Source organism: Cnephaeus nilssonii (assembly GCF_951640355.1).
Source record: "Cnephaeus nilssonii genome assembly, chromosome: X".
Classification (NCBI taxonomy): domain Eukaryota; kingdom Metazoa; phylum Chordata; class Mammalia; order Chiroptera; family Vespertilionidae; genus Cnephaeus; species Cnephaeus nilssonii.
This window is the reverse complement of record NC_137071.1, coordinates 68,347,343-68,361,909: the sequence shown is the minus strand read 5'-3', so window position 1 is coordinate 68,361,909 and position 14,567 is coordinate 68,347,343. Positions and strand designations below refer to the sequence as shown.

At 45.9% G+C, this 14,567-nt stretch overlaps 1 protein-coding gene and 1 long non-coding RNA gene across 5 annotated transcripts in view; one reads left to right on the top strand and one right to left on the bottom strand.

The window, feature by feature from the left end:
• The window catches only part of CSTF2 (cleavage stimulation factor subunit 2), a 36,420-nt gene extending 28,907 nt beyond the window's left edge, over positions 1-7,513 (bottom strand). For all 3 annotated transcript variants that reach the window (XM_079765208.1, XM_079765209.1, XM_079765207.1), the window contains exons 1-6: positions 7,367-7,513; positions 6,184-6,262; positions 5,248-5,417; positions 4,436-4,572; positions 3,861-3,980; positions 3,608-3,745 (exon numbers count right to left, since the gene is read on the bottom strand). In XM_079765208.1, the coding sequence (XP_079621334.1) occupies positions 3,608-3,745; positions 3,861-3,980; positions 4,436-4,572; positions 5,248-5,417; positions 6,184-6,262; positions 7,367-7,424 (702 nt within the window). In that variant the 5' untranslated portion in view covers positions 7,425-7,513. The remainder of the gene's footprint in view (positions 1-3,607; positions 3,746-3,860; positions 3,981-4,435; positions 4,573-5,247; positions 5,418-6,183; positions 6,263-7,366) is intronic.
• A 96-nt stretch (positions 7,514-7,609) lies between these two features.
• Positions 7,610-14,567, top strand: part of LOC307095737 — a 105,834-nt gene continuing 98,876 nt past the window's right edge. For both annotated transcript variants that reach the window (XR_013813220.1, XR_013813221.1), the window contains exon 1: positions 7,610-7,747. This is a non-coding gene — a long non-coding RNA (uncharacterized lncRNA). The remainder of the gene's footprint in view (positions 7,748-14,567) is intronic.

Sequence of the window (14,567 nt, the reverse complement as noted above, 5' to 3'; positions counted from 1 at the left end):
AGAAAGAGAGGAGACTAGGACATTTTTATAAAGAAATTGCTGGCAGTCTGCATTTTTAAGATGAAATTTTAAAAATCTAATTTTTCTCATCCCTGTCCTGAGATATAATTCTGGTTTGGGGGGAATGTTAATTTTTTTAATGCTACATTAAAGCTCCTAGAGGGAAAGGGACTGTTTTAATCTATATATTCCCCAGAGAAAGCAGTCCCTTGGAATAGAAAGAGCTTAATAAAGAAAGAGTAAAAACTAAGTTATATTTTTAAAAATCACATAATACTGTCAGAGAACACAAATAAAACTCTCAAACAGAACACTGTATTAAAACAGGTTATGAGGTCAAACAGAACCAGGTTTAGATCCTGGATATGCCACTTACAATTATGCTACTTTTGGACCAGGTAATTTTAATTTCATTGCATTTCTGAAAAAAAATGTTTAATTACAGCAGGGGTTAGCAAGCTATGGCCCATGAGCCAAATCTGGCTTACTGCCTCATTTCATAAATAGTTTTATTGGAACACAACCACACACATTTGTTTACGTATTGTCTGTGGCTGATTTCACATTCCAATGGCAGAGTTGAGTAGTTAGGAAAGATTCCATGGCCTGCAAAGCCAAAAATATTTACTATTGGGCCATTTACAGATGTTTGCCGACTCCCGCCTTAAACCTTTGTATGATCTATCTAAGTGGTTTGCCTCTGCCAATGTGATTGGTAAAAAATGTTAGATTTTTGTACTTTCTGTTTACATTTATCTTTTTTTGAGGTTGAACACTTTCACATCCTATCTAATAAAGAGGGAATATGCTAATTGATCATCACTCCATCACAAAGATGGCTGTACCCACAGCTGAGGCCAAGTTCCCATAAGGAGCCTTAACGAGCAATCAGCAGAGACCTGAGGCTACACCCTGCCCTGCCCCCGTGGGGCTTGACAGGGGACCTCAGGCTGCACCCCCCACTAGGCAGGGCTTGACAGGGGACCTCAGGCTGCGCCCCCCCCACCCGGCAGGGCTTGACAAGGGACCTCAGGCTGCGCCTCCCGCCCTGGTGTCAGGCTGGGGGACCTCAGGCCGCACCCCCAACCCCAGTGCCAGGCCAGGGTACCTGAGGCCATGCCCAGGGGACCTCAATGTGCGCTTCCCATCCTGGTGCTAAGCTAGGGGACCTCAGGCTGCTCCCCCCGCCCCAGCGCCAGGCTGGGGGACCTCAGGCCGCACTTCCCACCAGGTGGGGCTTGACAGGGGACTTCAGGCCACGCCCCCCACCCAGCAGGGCTTGACGGGGGACCTCAAGGTGCACCCCCAGTGCTGGGTCGGGGGAACTCAGGCTGCGCTCCCACCCAGCAGGGCTTGATAGGGGACTTGAGGCTGCACCCGCCCCCTCCTGGCGGGGCTTGACGAGGGACCTCAGGCCATGCCCCCCACCCAGCGGGGCTTGACAGGGGATCTCAGGCCGTGTCCCCCACCTGGCAGGGCTTGACAGGGGACCTCAAGGCACGTCCCCTGCCCCGGTCTGGGCTGGGGGACCTCAAGCCACGCCCCCCCGTCCTGGCACCAGGCTAGGGGACCTGAGGCTACGACCCCTGCCTGGCGGGGCTTGACAAGGGTGGGACTGGCTGGGTCTGGATCTAGCCCAATGTGTGGGGGGGGGCCGGCGGCCAGGTCTGGGTCTCACGTGATTTTGAGGTGCATGTGGGTGGGAGGGACTTGACTCTGGGTCCCGTGGTATGCCCCAGACTCTGACAGGAGGAAGGTTTTCATATACATTTTACTAATTTTCTTTCATCTCTGACACTTCTATTATAGAGAAAGCGCAAATAGCAGTATTAAATTATTTCCTCTAATTAATCCCCTTTTAATGTGCACAAATTTTGTGCACCGGGCCACTAGTATCATAATAAAAGGCTAATATGTAAATGGTCATCACGCTGTGACACCGTAACGCCCGATCAGCAGGGACTTGTGGTTGTGTGGCGCCGGGCCGGGACCAGAGGACCTGAGGCTGTGCCCCCCGCCCCGGGACATGAGGCTGTGTCCCCCGCCTGGCAGGGCTTGACAGGGGTGGGGCCAGATGGGACTTGGTGTCGCCCAATGGGGGTGGGGCTGGCTGGACACTTCTATTACAGAGAAAGGGCAAATAGCAATATTAAAATATTTCCTCTAATTAATTCCCTTTTAATGTGCACGAATTTCGTGCACCGGGCCACTAGTATTTAATACATATTTGTATTTCCACTTTTGTGAACTGTTTATGTCCATTGCAAACTTTTCTACTGAGTCATTGGTAATGTAATTACTAACTTTAGGTCTTTTTTGCATATCATGAAAAATTCCGGATAAATTATATGGAAAACAAAATTAACCACACAGCTTAGGAAATAAATTATATGCCCAAATGAAATCTCCCATATGGTCTTCCTTAACTGCACCCTGTATCCCTTAGACAGCCACTTAAGAATTCTTATTGGTGCCGAGACCGGTTTGGCTCAGTGGATGGAGCGTCAGCCTGCGGACTCAAGGGTCCCAGGTTCGATTCCGGTCAGGGGCACGTACATTGGTTGTGGGCACGTCCCCAGTGGGAGGTGTGCAGGAGGCAGCTGATCGATGTTTCTAATTCTCTATCCCTCTCCCTTCCTCTCTGTAAAAAATCAATAAAATATATTTAAGAAAAAAAAATTAAAAAAAAAGAATTCTTATTGGTGTTCTGAAATTTTATGTAAATCATTATATACTGAACATAGTCTTTATAACTCACTCAACATATATTTGGGATATATGCAGAGATATATATCCCATATTTTGGGAATGCTTCCACATTCACTTATTTCCACTTTGGTATGGTATTATGTTTTTAATTTATCTGTGTTGATACCATGTATAGTAGTTCATCTTAACTGCTATATAGAACTATGTTTTTGAAAGTCATTCATCGTGACAAATGTAGTTTATTTAACTGTTGTAGAATATACCATATTTTCTTCATTCTTTCACTGATGTACATTTAGGATGTTTCTAATTGTTCACTATTATAGTGTGGCAATAAACATGATTAAAGATGATTAAGGGCTCTTAAATAATAACCCTGTTGTCCACATATGTGGCAAATACTTTTCCCAATTTGTCATCTGTCTTTGGTGTTTATGTCTTTTTCTCCACAAAGAAATTCTTCAGTTTTCAAATGTACTGATTTTCTATGGCTTCAGGGTTTTGTGTAATACTTAGAAAGCTAAGTTTTTACTTTTTTCATTGGTAAGAATGGAGATAATAAGAGTGCCACCTCATATAATCACTGTATTAAATAAAGTATTAAATTATACAGTGTATATAAAATAACAAAGTGCCAACCACAGTGCTACACATGCACAGACACACAAAATTAGCTTATAAAAAGTGTGTATAGGAAGGACTTCTTTGTTTTACAAACTTGGCATAAAATCTATATTCATTCAGATGCCACATAGTCTGCAACCTGGAAACTACCTTTATGCCTGAAAATTGAAATTACCATCTCTGGCTCTTGTCCATTCTTCTTTCAATATATTCTCCTAAAAAGAAAATGACATTATAAGACAGATAAAAGAAATGTTAAAGAGTAAAGCCATACCATAGGCTGGGCCCCAGGGGCCTGAGGATTCTGCTGATTCATTGGCACACCGGCTCCTGAGGGAGGTCCAGCACTGTGGACTGGCTGAGGATTGCCTGACATCAGTGTTGGGATATTTGTCTGGCGATGCAGAATTTTCTAAAAAGTAAAAAGACAAATCTATGAGCTGTCTGTTTAACAAAGCAATCAAGTAGTTCCTACCCCTACTCAAGGTTTACCTCAGTATTTCCATAAAAGAACCAGTAGCACTCACCAAGGCGATCTCTGGATCCACAATTCTCATCACTACCTGTGCTTGTAGCAAAGCATAAGCCAGTTGAGGGTTTTGGAGCAACATGTTCCGTGCTTCCTGGGGACTATTCTGGACACAAAGCTGAGAAGATACACGGAATCATCATCAGGTTCAATACTTATTGCTTAGAAATCAATAGTGACTTAGAACTATTCACATCAGAGAAATGCAATGATTTTTGCATAGCACACAAAATTCTGTCACAGCAGGCAAGAGAAGGAAGAGGCATTTCAAATACCATAATATAATCATTAAGGAAAAAATTCACATTTTAATATCTACATTTGTTATCAATGGGCCACAAAAACCCAGCCAGATTATGTTGGTGTGGTTTGTGTACAAAAATGGAAAGCTCTTTGCACAAAATATACTGTGCACATATGGAATAGTAAAGGTGCAAGTAATAGTAAAGGTGCAAGGTGGTCAACAGGCACACCTTCTACTTGAGCTCATGGAATCATTTCCATTTACTTCATCAATAACTCTTGAAAATTTGATGTGACTGGATTTATTCATAATTTAATGCCTCCTCCCACCTTCATCTGTTTCATCAACTCAAACATCTGCTCTGGTGGAAGACTGGCAACTGCTTTGCTAATGGACTCAGGAGCATCCTCAGGACTGATGGTCTCTCCATAAGGTGACTCAATGACAGGGGCACCAGTGCCAAGGCCTGATCGGGAAGAAAGTACAAAAAAGTTAAAAAGAGGCAAAATAAAGAGGCAAATCATTTCAAATATCTACTTTCCAGGGCTTGTAAGGATCCGATGATAACTTTAAATTCTCTGGAGCTGAGAAATAAGTGATTTGCTAGTTTCTTATTTCTGTGGAAGAAAGTGACAGAGTGTATTTTTTGCTCTTAGAGTAAAGCTGGAACTAGGGTCATATAGGTGGACAATGTTAACCTAAATTAGTGATTAAGCATATCAATTTCCTTTGACAAGTAATTTCCGAAGCAAAAGGTTTAAACAAAAAAAAGATGCTAATTTCACAATGGAATTTCTGGATCTACCATCTCATAAAAAAAGCCAAAAGAATGCCTTAGTGTCTCCACCAGCTACAGATATGGCAACATAGTTACTGGCGTGGCAAACACCAAGGACATATTTAGTACTACTAATCACTTAGTGAGCCTGAATTCATCTTCAAATGGAATTAACTCCTTAGCAACCGAAGGACTTCTAAAGTCGTTACCTTGTTTCTCAAAGATATACACTTTCCCAGTGCAGGTACCTCAGGTGGGTCAAGTAAAGAAGCTGTGTGGATAACCATTTAAGCAGATGCTAAAACATACCATAAATGGAAAATCTTCATTGTTACATCTCTACTAACTTGGGTTTATACTCACTCTTCAGTTCTTCTTTGTTCTTTTCACTGGCAGCATTATCCACTCGAAGTGCTCTTCCACTGAATTCACGCCCATTCAGGTTTCTCATGGCACTAAGTGCTGTCTCTTGGTCTTGGTATTCACAGAAGCCATAACCCTTTGGCTTTCCTGTCTCCCTATCATATACCAACCTGAAGAGCAGAACCAAGTATCAGGCATAAATGTTACATACACACAGGGATCCTGCAAACATTGCCCTGTTCAAATTTGGTGAACTGTAAGGCAAATAACTTTATCAGCCTGACTGCCTCACTGAAATATGTTTTAAACAATGAAAATTTTTATTTTAAAATTATAATTGACATTCATAAACATTTTAAAAAATGAATCCCTCTCTCATCTCAGTTGACAAGATAGGACAGGTCAAAAGGATCAATAGTGAGGGGGCTTGCTCAATTTGGTGTGGTAGAAAAAGTCCACACCCAGCAGTGTTGTCAGTAGAAGTGACAATCACAGGGGTGGTTGGGTAGGGAATGCTCACAACTCCACTAGCTTGAGGTTGTAGTCATTGTTAGAGAAGGCACATTTTTTGCTTGACTGTGGGTATGTGCAGCAGATTCTGGAGAAAACTCAAAACCAGTTACACATACCTGGCTGATGCTAAAGCTGAACATATGTGCATATGAAACATAGAAGGGGCTCAGGAGAGAGTAAACCCTGGGCATACCTGAAAATGGCATAAACTTTGAATGCTGCCTACATTCCCAAAAATGTATCTTTTAGTAAAAATGAATGTGAATTGTATGGTCTGTGAATTACATCTCAATAAAGCTGTTACAAACAAAAAAAAGAAGAATGTGTGTACAAAATCATCAGTAAATCTTGCCATTATTTCTAAGGGCCAAATTTGTGGTAATTTTTAAGAAACTCCTACCAAATAGCAAAAGAGAATCATACCTGAAACTAACAACAGGTCCAACCTCAGAAAAGATGTCCTTTAATTGCTCTTCAGTAGCTTCATATGGAATGTTCCCCACTAAGGAAGAAAATAGATAACATTAAAATTCTGAGTTTGTAAACTAGATCTTTAGTAAGAAAATAAACAGTATTTTCTTATATCATGGAAAATGTAACAACTGGCTCAAAATACAGTGCTCTTCCAATCCCAGTTCCATGGTACTCCCTTAGACAGGATTACAATTTTTGCTGACTTTAATTGCAAGAGAAATAAACCACTGAGAGTAAATACAAAAGGTGTAGACACGCCTAAATGTCAGTTCACAGACTGATTAGACAAGAAAGAGTTAGATTTTCCTTAACTTTGGTGAAAATACTTAGGCATTGGTATCTACCTGAAGGTGTGCAAGTCTTATCAATAACTACTAAAAGAATCTATACTGTAATTTTTAAAACCGACTCATATGTCCATATTTACACACACACCACAAAGGAGAATGACCATGGATATAGTGGAAGATGTTTAAAATGATTCTGTACTGTTTTGCCATGGCCCTTCCAAACAGTGCTTTAAAATCACCACACATACTTAAAAACAACTTATTTCGGCAGATTACTTAGAATAGACTCGATCCTCCTTAAGATTTCTTTGAGGAGGTCTTACTCGTTTATACATTCATTTACTATCCACCTTAAGACGCCAGGTGGCCCCTACCACTATCGACAAACTAAAAATGTAAGGGGCTTTAAGCACAGAATGAAAAGTCCTGATAAGAGGGTGGGAAGTGGACTCAAGTATCTATAACCTCAGCACAATATGTTCTAAAATAGATTAAAAGTAGTATGGGACAGTTGCTAAGCGCCCTCGCTTCTAGAAAATAATTGAAGCTAGAAAATCAATGAAAGGAGAAACACATAGAAGCTGAACGCTAGTTTAACTTCCTTAACCACATCGTGGAAAGGATGCTAAACCTCGGGAGAAGGGGAACATCATTTTACCCACGAGTCTCATTTTACCCACGAGTCCATCAGCTTGGCCGCCCCACAAGAAAGGCAGGTAGAGCTGTACCCCTGACCTATCACAGGTTCCCAAAGCGATTCAAGAGGTGCAGGGGGCGTTCCTCGCAGCTCCCTGCTTCTTTCTGTCCCTCCCTGATGCTTGGCAACACCTAACTCCTCTTACCGAACACCGAACGTAGAGAACGATCTACCGCAGGGTCTCTCACATTCAAACCCGCCATCGCTCTCTTCCCGTGGCTTCCGGTTGCCCGGGCACACTTCCCTACTGCGCGTGAGCCTAACGACCAACACGCTTCCGTCCAGCGCGTGAACCGGAAACGCCTGAGCGGGGCTGACGCTGGGCACCTCCCCTGGCGTCATTGCGTCACGGGAGGCGTGCCTTACGTCTTCCTTAGCGTAACCTCTTGCAGACTGAGAATAATTCCCTTCTGAGCCGATTCTGGTGTTTCTGGGAGAATAGAATCTTTAATTATTCATTTTTTTTCGTAGGCTAATACAAGTAATTGTTGACCACAATAAGGATTGCAGCAACGGCGTTACCAAGGTAACAGGGAAGTCATTTCCTAACAAGGGTGGCACTTTGGTTTTAATTAAGCCCACTTAGGGGAGGGAAGTGATTGGTCCCGCCCCAGGGCGTGCAAAAGATTGTCTTGTAAAAACTGTGAGTGTAAGGAGGAAGGGAGAGTGGAGGCAGCCTAGGAGAATGAGAGAATGAGGGGCATTCAACGTCAGAGCCTTAACACTTAGCTGGGGAGGTAAAGGGAGAACAGACCCCTGTTTACTCTTGTCTAGCCCTTGGGCTCCGTGTGCTGTATGGTGGTGATGGGGCGGAGTGGCTGAAAGCATTAGTGTTGCAGAAGACCAAGAAGACCAAGGACGCTTCTGAGGAAGTTGGAGGGACACTGTTTAATAACGCCAGCGGACTCAGGGAACAGCCTTCCAAATCTGAGTGAAGGAACACGCATGGGGCCCTCCCTTATATCTCCCTCCCTGTGATCTTTGTCCCACAAGCATGGATTATGCTTCCGGTCCTTTTCGCGGGCCTTGCAAGAAGGCCCCCAGGTGTTGGGGGTCTCCAGGCCATATCTGGTGGTCTGGCCTGGCGTCAGAGTTAGGAGCCCTCCCTCTGGGCAGTGTACTGTCCACAGTCCAATGGCCTCTGTAACCGGTTCTGCAAGACCAGTGTCTGGGAAAGAGGTAGTGACTTAATTATAGGTTATCAGGAATGTACACTGAGCTTACTGGCCTGGATTCAGATCACTAGCCCCAAATATCAGGGCTACATTGGAATTAGCCCTTTTTGCCTCTTCATTCCCCCCATTGTCCCACAAGCTTCTCTTAGCCTTGTGGTACAACGACTACGGGATGTTATGGTGAACATGGGTGACGACCACTCTTAACTACTTCCAGCTGAAAAGGGACAATGAAAAAGGGGTTAGCATCCCGTGTAGGGAATTCTGAAGTTTAAAGGCATTCCCATCCAGTTTGCAAGCAGGCAGAGGCAAGCAGCGGTTCCACACACGTAGAATGTTCCTGCAGAGGAGCACCGGGGTAGGTGGTTTCAGCCTTGAGGATAGAGTTGCATAGTTCATCTGGGTGGCGACCTGTTGGATGTTGGCCTTGGGTACTGCTGAAACAAATAGGAGCAACATTAATTAGCTGCACATTGGCTGTGACAGGTCCTATCATTTTTCCCATCCAATACAATCCCCCCCCCCCCCCCACGTGCATTTGGTAGTGGAGTCATAACATGCTGCAGGCTGATAAGTATAGCTAGCAAAAATCTGGCTTGATGGAGCTTTCCCATAGGCTACCCGGTCTAGCATATTTGGGTAGTGAGTTTCTAAGCAAGGACACGTGGCAGTGGTTCCTATGGGAGGCATGTATGTGCTAGCTAATATTATTAGTGGGAACGTGTTATTCCCTCTATTTATGTTCAGTGGGGTCCAAAACAGTGAACCGCTAGGACAAAGAGCAGTATTATGGCTATTTCTGCAAGGCAGATGTAGCCAAGGATAGCATGACAAGGTGCAGTCCAGCAATCCATGATGAGGCCTTTGTTTCCTTGCTGTGTGAGAAGCAGTAGTTTTACAGTGCTTCTGTGTTCCAGCAAGAACAGATGAGTTCCCGTCCAGGTACTAGTCTTGGGTTCCGGCGGCACTCATAAAAAGACAAAATGAGAATTATTAGAAAGATAAAACCAATGATTATCCAGAAATACCAGAGCATATTACCTTTAGGAGGAGATAAGAAAGAAAGATTAGTGTTAGGGAGAATTCAGCAGGGCGTTTCTAAATTCCTTGGAGCAGGTTGATCGGCCAGGTCCGCTGTCTTCTTGAGGGTGATCCGCAGGGGGTGTTTCTGGTCAGAGGTCACCTTCCACTCAGGCTGGGCATCACTCGGCTGGTGGTCTGCCTTCACCCGGGAGTGGTGGATCCAGGTATTCAGTCCTGCAACCTTAAGAGCTGTGGGGGTGGTTAATATGACTGGATAGGATCCCTTCCAGATAGGTGTGAGGGGCTCCTTTTTCCAGTCCTTTACCCAAACCTGGTCTCCAGGTTTATAAGGATGTACTGCTGTTCCTAAAGAGATGGGTAGTCGGTCAGTAACCCATCTGTGTACCTCAAAGACAGTTTTTCCAAGTCCTTGTAGTTGTTTCTGGATTTCTAAGTTCCCTATTTCCCCCAAATCTCCCTTTGGCCGAATTAAGGGAGGGGGTCTACCATATAGAATTTCAAAGGGAGAGAAACCTACCCTGGCCCTTGGGGCACAGCGTACCCTCAGAAGTACAAGAGGCAAGATATCTGTCCAGGGTGAGGTTGTCTCTTGGCATAGCTTAGCCATAGTCTGCTTTAGAGTCCGGTTCATGCGTTCTACTTTCCTTGAACTCTGAGGCCTGTAGGCTGTATGTAAGTTCCATTTAATTCCTAAAGCCTTAGCTACCTGTTGTACTATTTCTGCTACAAAGGCTGGGCCATTATCAGACCCTATGGTCAGAGGCATTCCATACCGTGGAATTATGTCCTTCAGCAATGTCTTAGTGACTTCTCTCGCCTTTTCAGTGTGAGTGGGATATGCCTCGACCCAGCCTGAAAAGGTGCAAACAAAAACTAGCAGGTATTTATTCCCTCTGCTAGGCCCTATTTCTGTAAAATCTACTTTTAAGTCCTCAAAAGGAGCTTGCCCACAGCGCTGAACTCCTATTGGTCCCACAGGACCCTGTTTGGCATTGTTCTGAGCACAGAGGAGGCAACATTGAGAGACTGAGGCACACAAGGAGGGAAGACGGGCAATTAGGTAGTACCTGCCTAACAAAGCTTCTAGGGCAGTCTTCCCTAAATGAGTAAGTTCATGCTGCTGGAGGACTACCTTATGGGCTAACTGTTCTGGGACATAGATCCTATGATCTGGGAGTATCCACCAGCCTTCCTTCGTTCTCTTGCTCCCTTCTTGCTGGGCCCATTCCTCTTCCTGAGGAGTGTAGTTTGGAGGTTCAGGTAATTCGGGGGCCAACATGATCCGTGACGGTGCCACTTGTTCTTTAGCAGCCAGCTTGGCTGCGGCATCAGCACGTTGGTTTCCTTCTGACACTGAGTCTTTCCCTTTCTGGTGACCTTTGCAATGGATGACGGCTATTTCCTTGGGCTCCCAGACTGCTTCTAGTAACTTTAAAATCTCAATCTGATTTTTGATTCCTTTTCCTCCAGCTGTCAAGAGCCCTCTTTCCTTATATATGGCCCCATGGATATGCAGGGTAGCAAAGGCATAGCACGAGTCAGTGTAGATGTTGGCACGCTTATCTTTACTGAGCTCTAAGGCTCTGGCAAGGGCCCAAAGTTCTGACCATCCTTCAGGCAGGGCCTGTGCCTCGATTGTCTCAAAGTTTGATACCACTGCATATCTGGCTCGTCTTTTTCCTTCATCTAAGAAGCTGCTGCCATCTGTGAACAATACCAAGTCTGGGTTTGGCAGGGGCCTGTCCGTTAGATCTGGCCGGCTGGAGTAAACCTCCTCTAGCACTTCCAGGCAATCATGCTCAGGGGCCCCCTCAGAAACAGGTAGAAAGGTGGCAGGATTAAGAGTTCTTACTGCTTCTAATCTTACCCGAGGATTCTTGCTTAACAGGCCTTGGTATTGAGTCATTCGAGCATGAGTTAGCCAGTGCTACCCCTTAGCTTCCATCAGGGTGACAACAGCATGAGGTACTTTTACATTTAAGTTTTGTCCCAAGGTAAGCTTATCCGCTTCCTTGACTAATAATGCTGTGGCTGCAAGGGCCCTGAGACATGGGGGCCACCCGGGGGCAACTGGGTCAATCTGCTTGGAGAGATAGGCTACTGGTCTTTGCCAGGGTCCACACTCCTGGGTTAGAACTCCTAGGGCTACCCCGCTGTTCTCGTGAACAAAAAGATTAAAGTCTCGTGTCACATCTGGTAGCCCTAGTACTGGGGCCTCAGTGAGCTTTGCCTTTATGGTGATGAAGGCTTTCTCCTGTTCCGGACCCCAGTCAATGGGTGCCTTCTCTTCTCCTTTTAAAGCTTCATAGAGAGGTTTAGCCAAGTCTGAAAACCCTGGGATCCAGATTCGACAGAATCCTGCCGCTCCCAGGAATTCCCGAATCTGCCGCCAGGTGCTAGGGACTGGGATGGCACATACTGCCTGCTTTCTTTCAGTTCCTAGTCTTCATTTCCCTTGGGTGATTCGAAAGCGTAGATACTTGACTTCTTTCTGACAAATCTGTGCCTTTTTCTTAGACACCCGATAACCTGTTTCAGTTAGTAGTCTCAGAAGGGCTCGTGTTCCCTCCCAGCACTGAGCTTGTGTGGAGCTGGCCTGTAGGAGGTCGTCTACATACTGGAGTAGAACACACCCCAAGTCCTGTCCTGGGAACTTAGATCAGATGCTAGTGCTCCACTAAAAAGAGTAGGGGAGTTCTTGAACCCTTGTGGCAGTCTGGTCCAGGTGAACTGCTCCTTGGCCCCTGTAGTTGGGTTTTCCCATTGAAAAGTGAAAAGAGGCTGGCTGGAAGGAGCTAATCTAAGGCAGAAAAAGGCATCTTTCAGATTTAGGCATGTAAACCATTCCGCCTCTGATGGGATCAGTCCCAGAAGAGTGTAGGGGTTCGGCAGTGCTGAATGCAGGGTTATAACAGCCTCATTAACAGCCCGTAGATCCTGGACAGGGCGGTAGTCATTAGTCCCAGGCTTTTTGACAGGCAAGAGAGGCGTGTTCCATGGAGACCTGCATCGTTTAACAGTCCCCACTGAAGCAGCCGGTCTAAGTGGACCTGGATTCCTAGGCGTGCTTCTCTCGGAATTGGATATTGGCAGATTTTAACAGGCTGTGCCCCAGGCTTTAAGTCAATCAGCACTGGGGTATGGTCCTTAGCCAGGCCCAGAGGATTTCCTTCAGCCCAGACCAGTGGGAATTCTTTTTCTAATTCCGGTTCTAATGGTGAGGCCTTTGACTGGGGGGCATAAAGTCTCCATTCTTCCTCCCTTCGCACTGCTAGAGACAGGATCATTGGGGAGGTCTCCTCACTTAGGCGAAGCTGTGCTGAGCCATTTGGAGCAAAAGTGATTTCTGCACCCATTTTGGCTAAAAGGTCTCTACCCATTAGAGGCACCGGGCAGTCTGGCAAGTACAAGAATTCATGAATTACTTGATGACCGCCAAGTTGGCATCGGCGAGGGTGGCAGAATGGTCTACGAGTCTGATCCCCAGTAGCTCCAATAATGGTGACCTTTCCTGAGAGAGGTGCTATTTTCTGTGTGACTACTGAGTGCTCAGCTCCTGTATCAACCATAAAGTCCACAGTCTGGCCCCCAATTTTCATTTTGACCATGGGCTCGTGGGGGCCTAGCTGAAAAGAGCCCGGTCTGTCCTAGTCAGAATCAGCCATTGCTAGCCCAATGAGATCTGCTTCAGGTGGCTCTGGCTGATAGCGACTGGGTGGAAAAGGGGGTCCAGTTTTCTTACTTTGTCGTTTGGGACATTCATTCTTCCAGTGTCCTGTCTCCTTACAATAGGCACACTGGTCTCGTCTCAGGTTCAGTCTTCCTTTTCCCCCTGGTCTGTATTCTTGCTTCCCTTTCTGATCTGTCTGGGAGCCTGAGCCTCTAAAAGCTGCTGCTATTATATTGGCCCTTCTTTGTATTCTCTTTTCTTCCTCCCTCCTTGCCACACTGTCTCGGTTGATGAAAACCTTGTTGGCTATCTCCAGCAGTTCGGTGGCATTCTTTCCCGCAAACCCTTCCAGCTTCTGTAATTTTCTCCTGCTATCAGGCTGGGCTTGGCCTACAAAAGCGGCATTTACCATGGTCTGATTTTCCAGGGCCTCAGGGTTAAAGGGAGTGTAGATTCGGTATGCCTCACATAGTCTCTCATAGAAAGCTGCTGGACTTTCGTCAGGCTTCTGGAAAACTTCAGAGATTTTAGCCATATTGGTGGGCTTCTTGGTTCCAGCCCTGCCCCCCTGGAGGAAGGCCAGCCGATATCTTTCTAGCCTGGTCCTTCCATCTTCTGAGTTCGGGCTCCAATCAGGTTCCTCATCTGGGAAGGCCTCCCTGGCCCATCTGTCTGTATCTAATATTCCTGCCGGGGCCTGGGTCTGGAGCCACTTCCGAGCCTCTGATACTACTCTCATGTGCTCCTCAGTGTTACAGAACATGAAAAGGAGCTGCTTGCAGTCCACCCAGGTGGGCTGTTGTGTCTGGAAAATCGTTTCTAGGAGGTCTACCATGGCCTGAGGTTTTTCAGAATAAGCTGGGGTGTGATGTTTCCAATTAAGGATGTCACTTGTGGTAAAAGGCTGATAATAATAGACTGGCCTTCCCTCCTGCAAGGTCCCATCTTCACCAAGCACTTGGGCACCCCAAATCTCCCTTAGAGGCATCTGATGTGCCAGTTGTGGCTTGGGCCCTTGATCGGCTGAATGCAAGCGCTGCCCAACTGGCTCTGGAGAGCCCTGTTGAGGAGAGATGGAGGGAGGTGGTGTTTCTAGACTTTCCGGACCTTCCAGACCAGCGGGGGGAGCACTTGGTGCTGCCTGTGGCACATATGGAGGTGGTAACACTGGTGGGACTTCCTCAGGAGGTCCTGGCAGAACAGAGGGTTGGGTTCCCTTCTGAGGGACCTGTTTCTTTTCTCCTACCTGCTTCTCTTCTGCTTTCTCCTCTCCTGCCTGCCTCTCCTTAGTCTGCACCTGCCCTGCCTCTTCACTTCTGCTATTAAAACCTTACTCTGTCCTTTGTTACACATGCAGAACCGGACTCAAGGCAGCAAGATTTGAGCAATTTCTAACCAGCTGTCTATTAGGGAAACTGATCTGGGTGTCCAGGATCTCCTGTGACTACATTCCACAC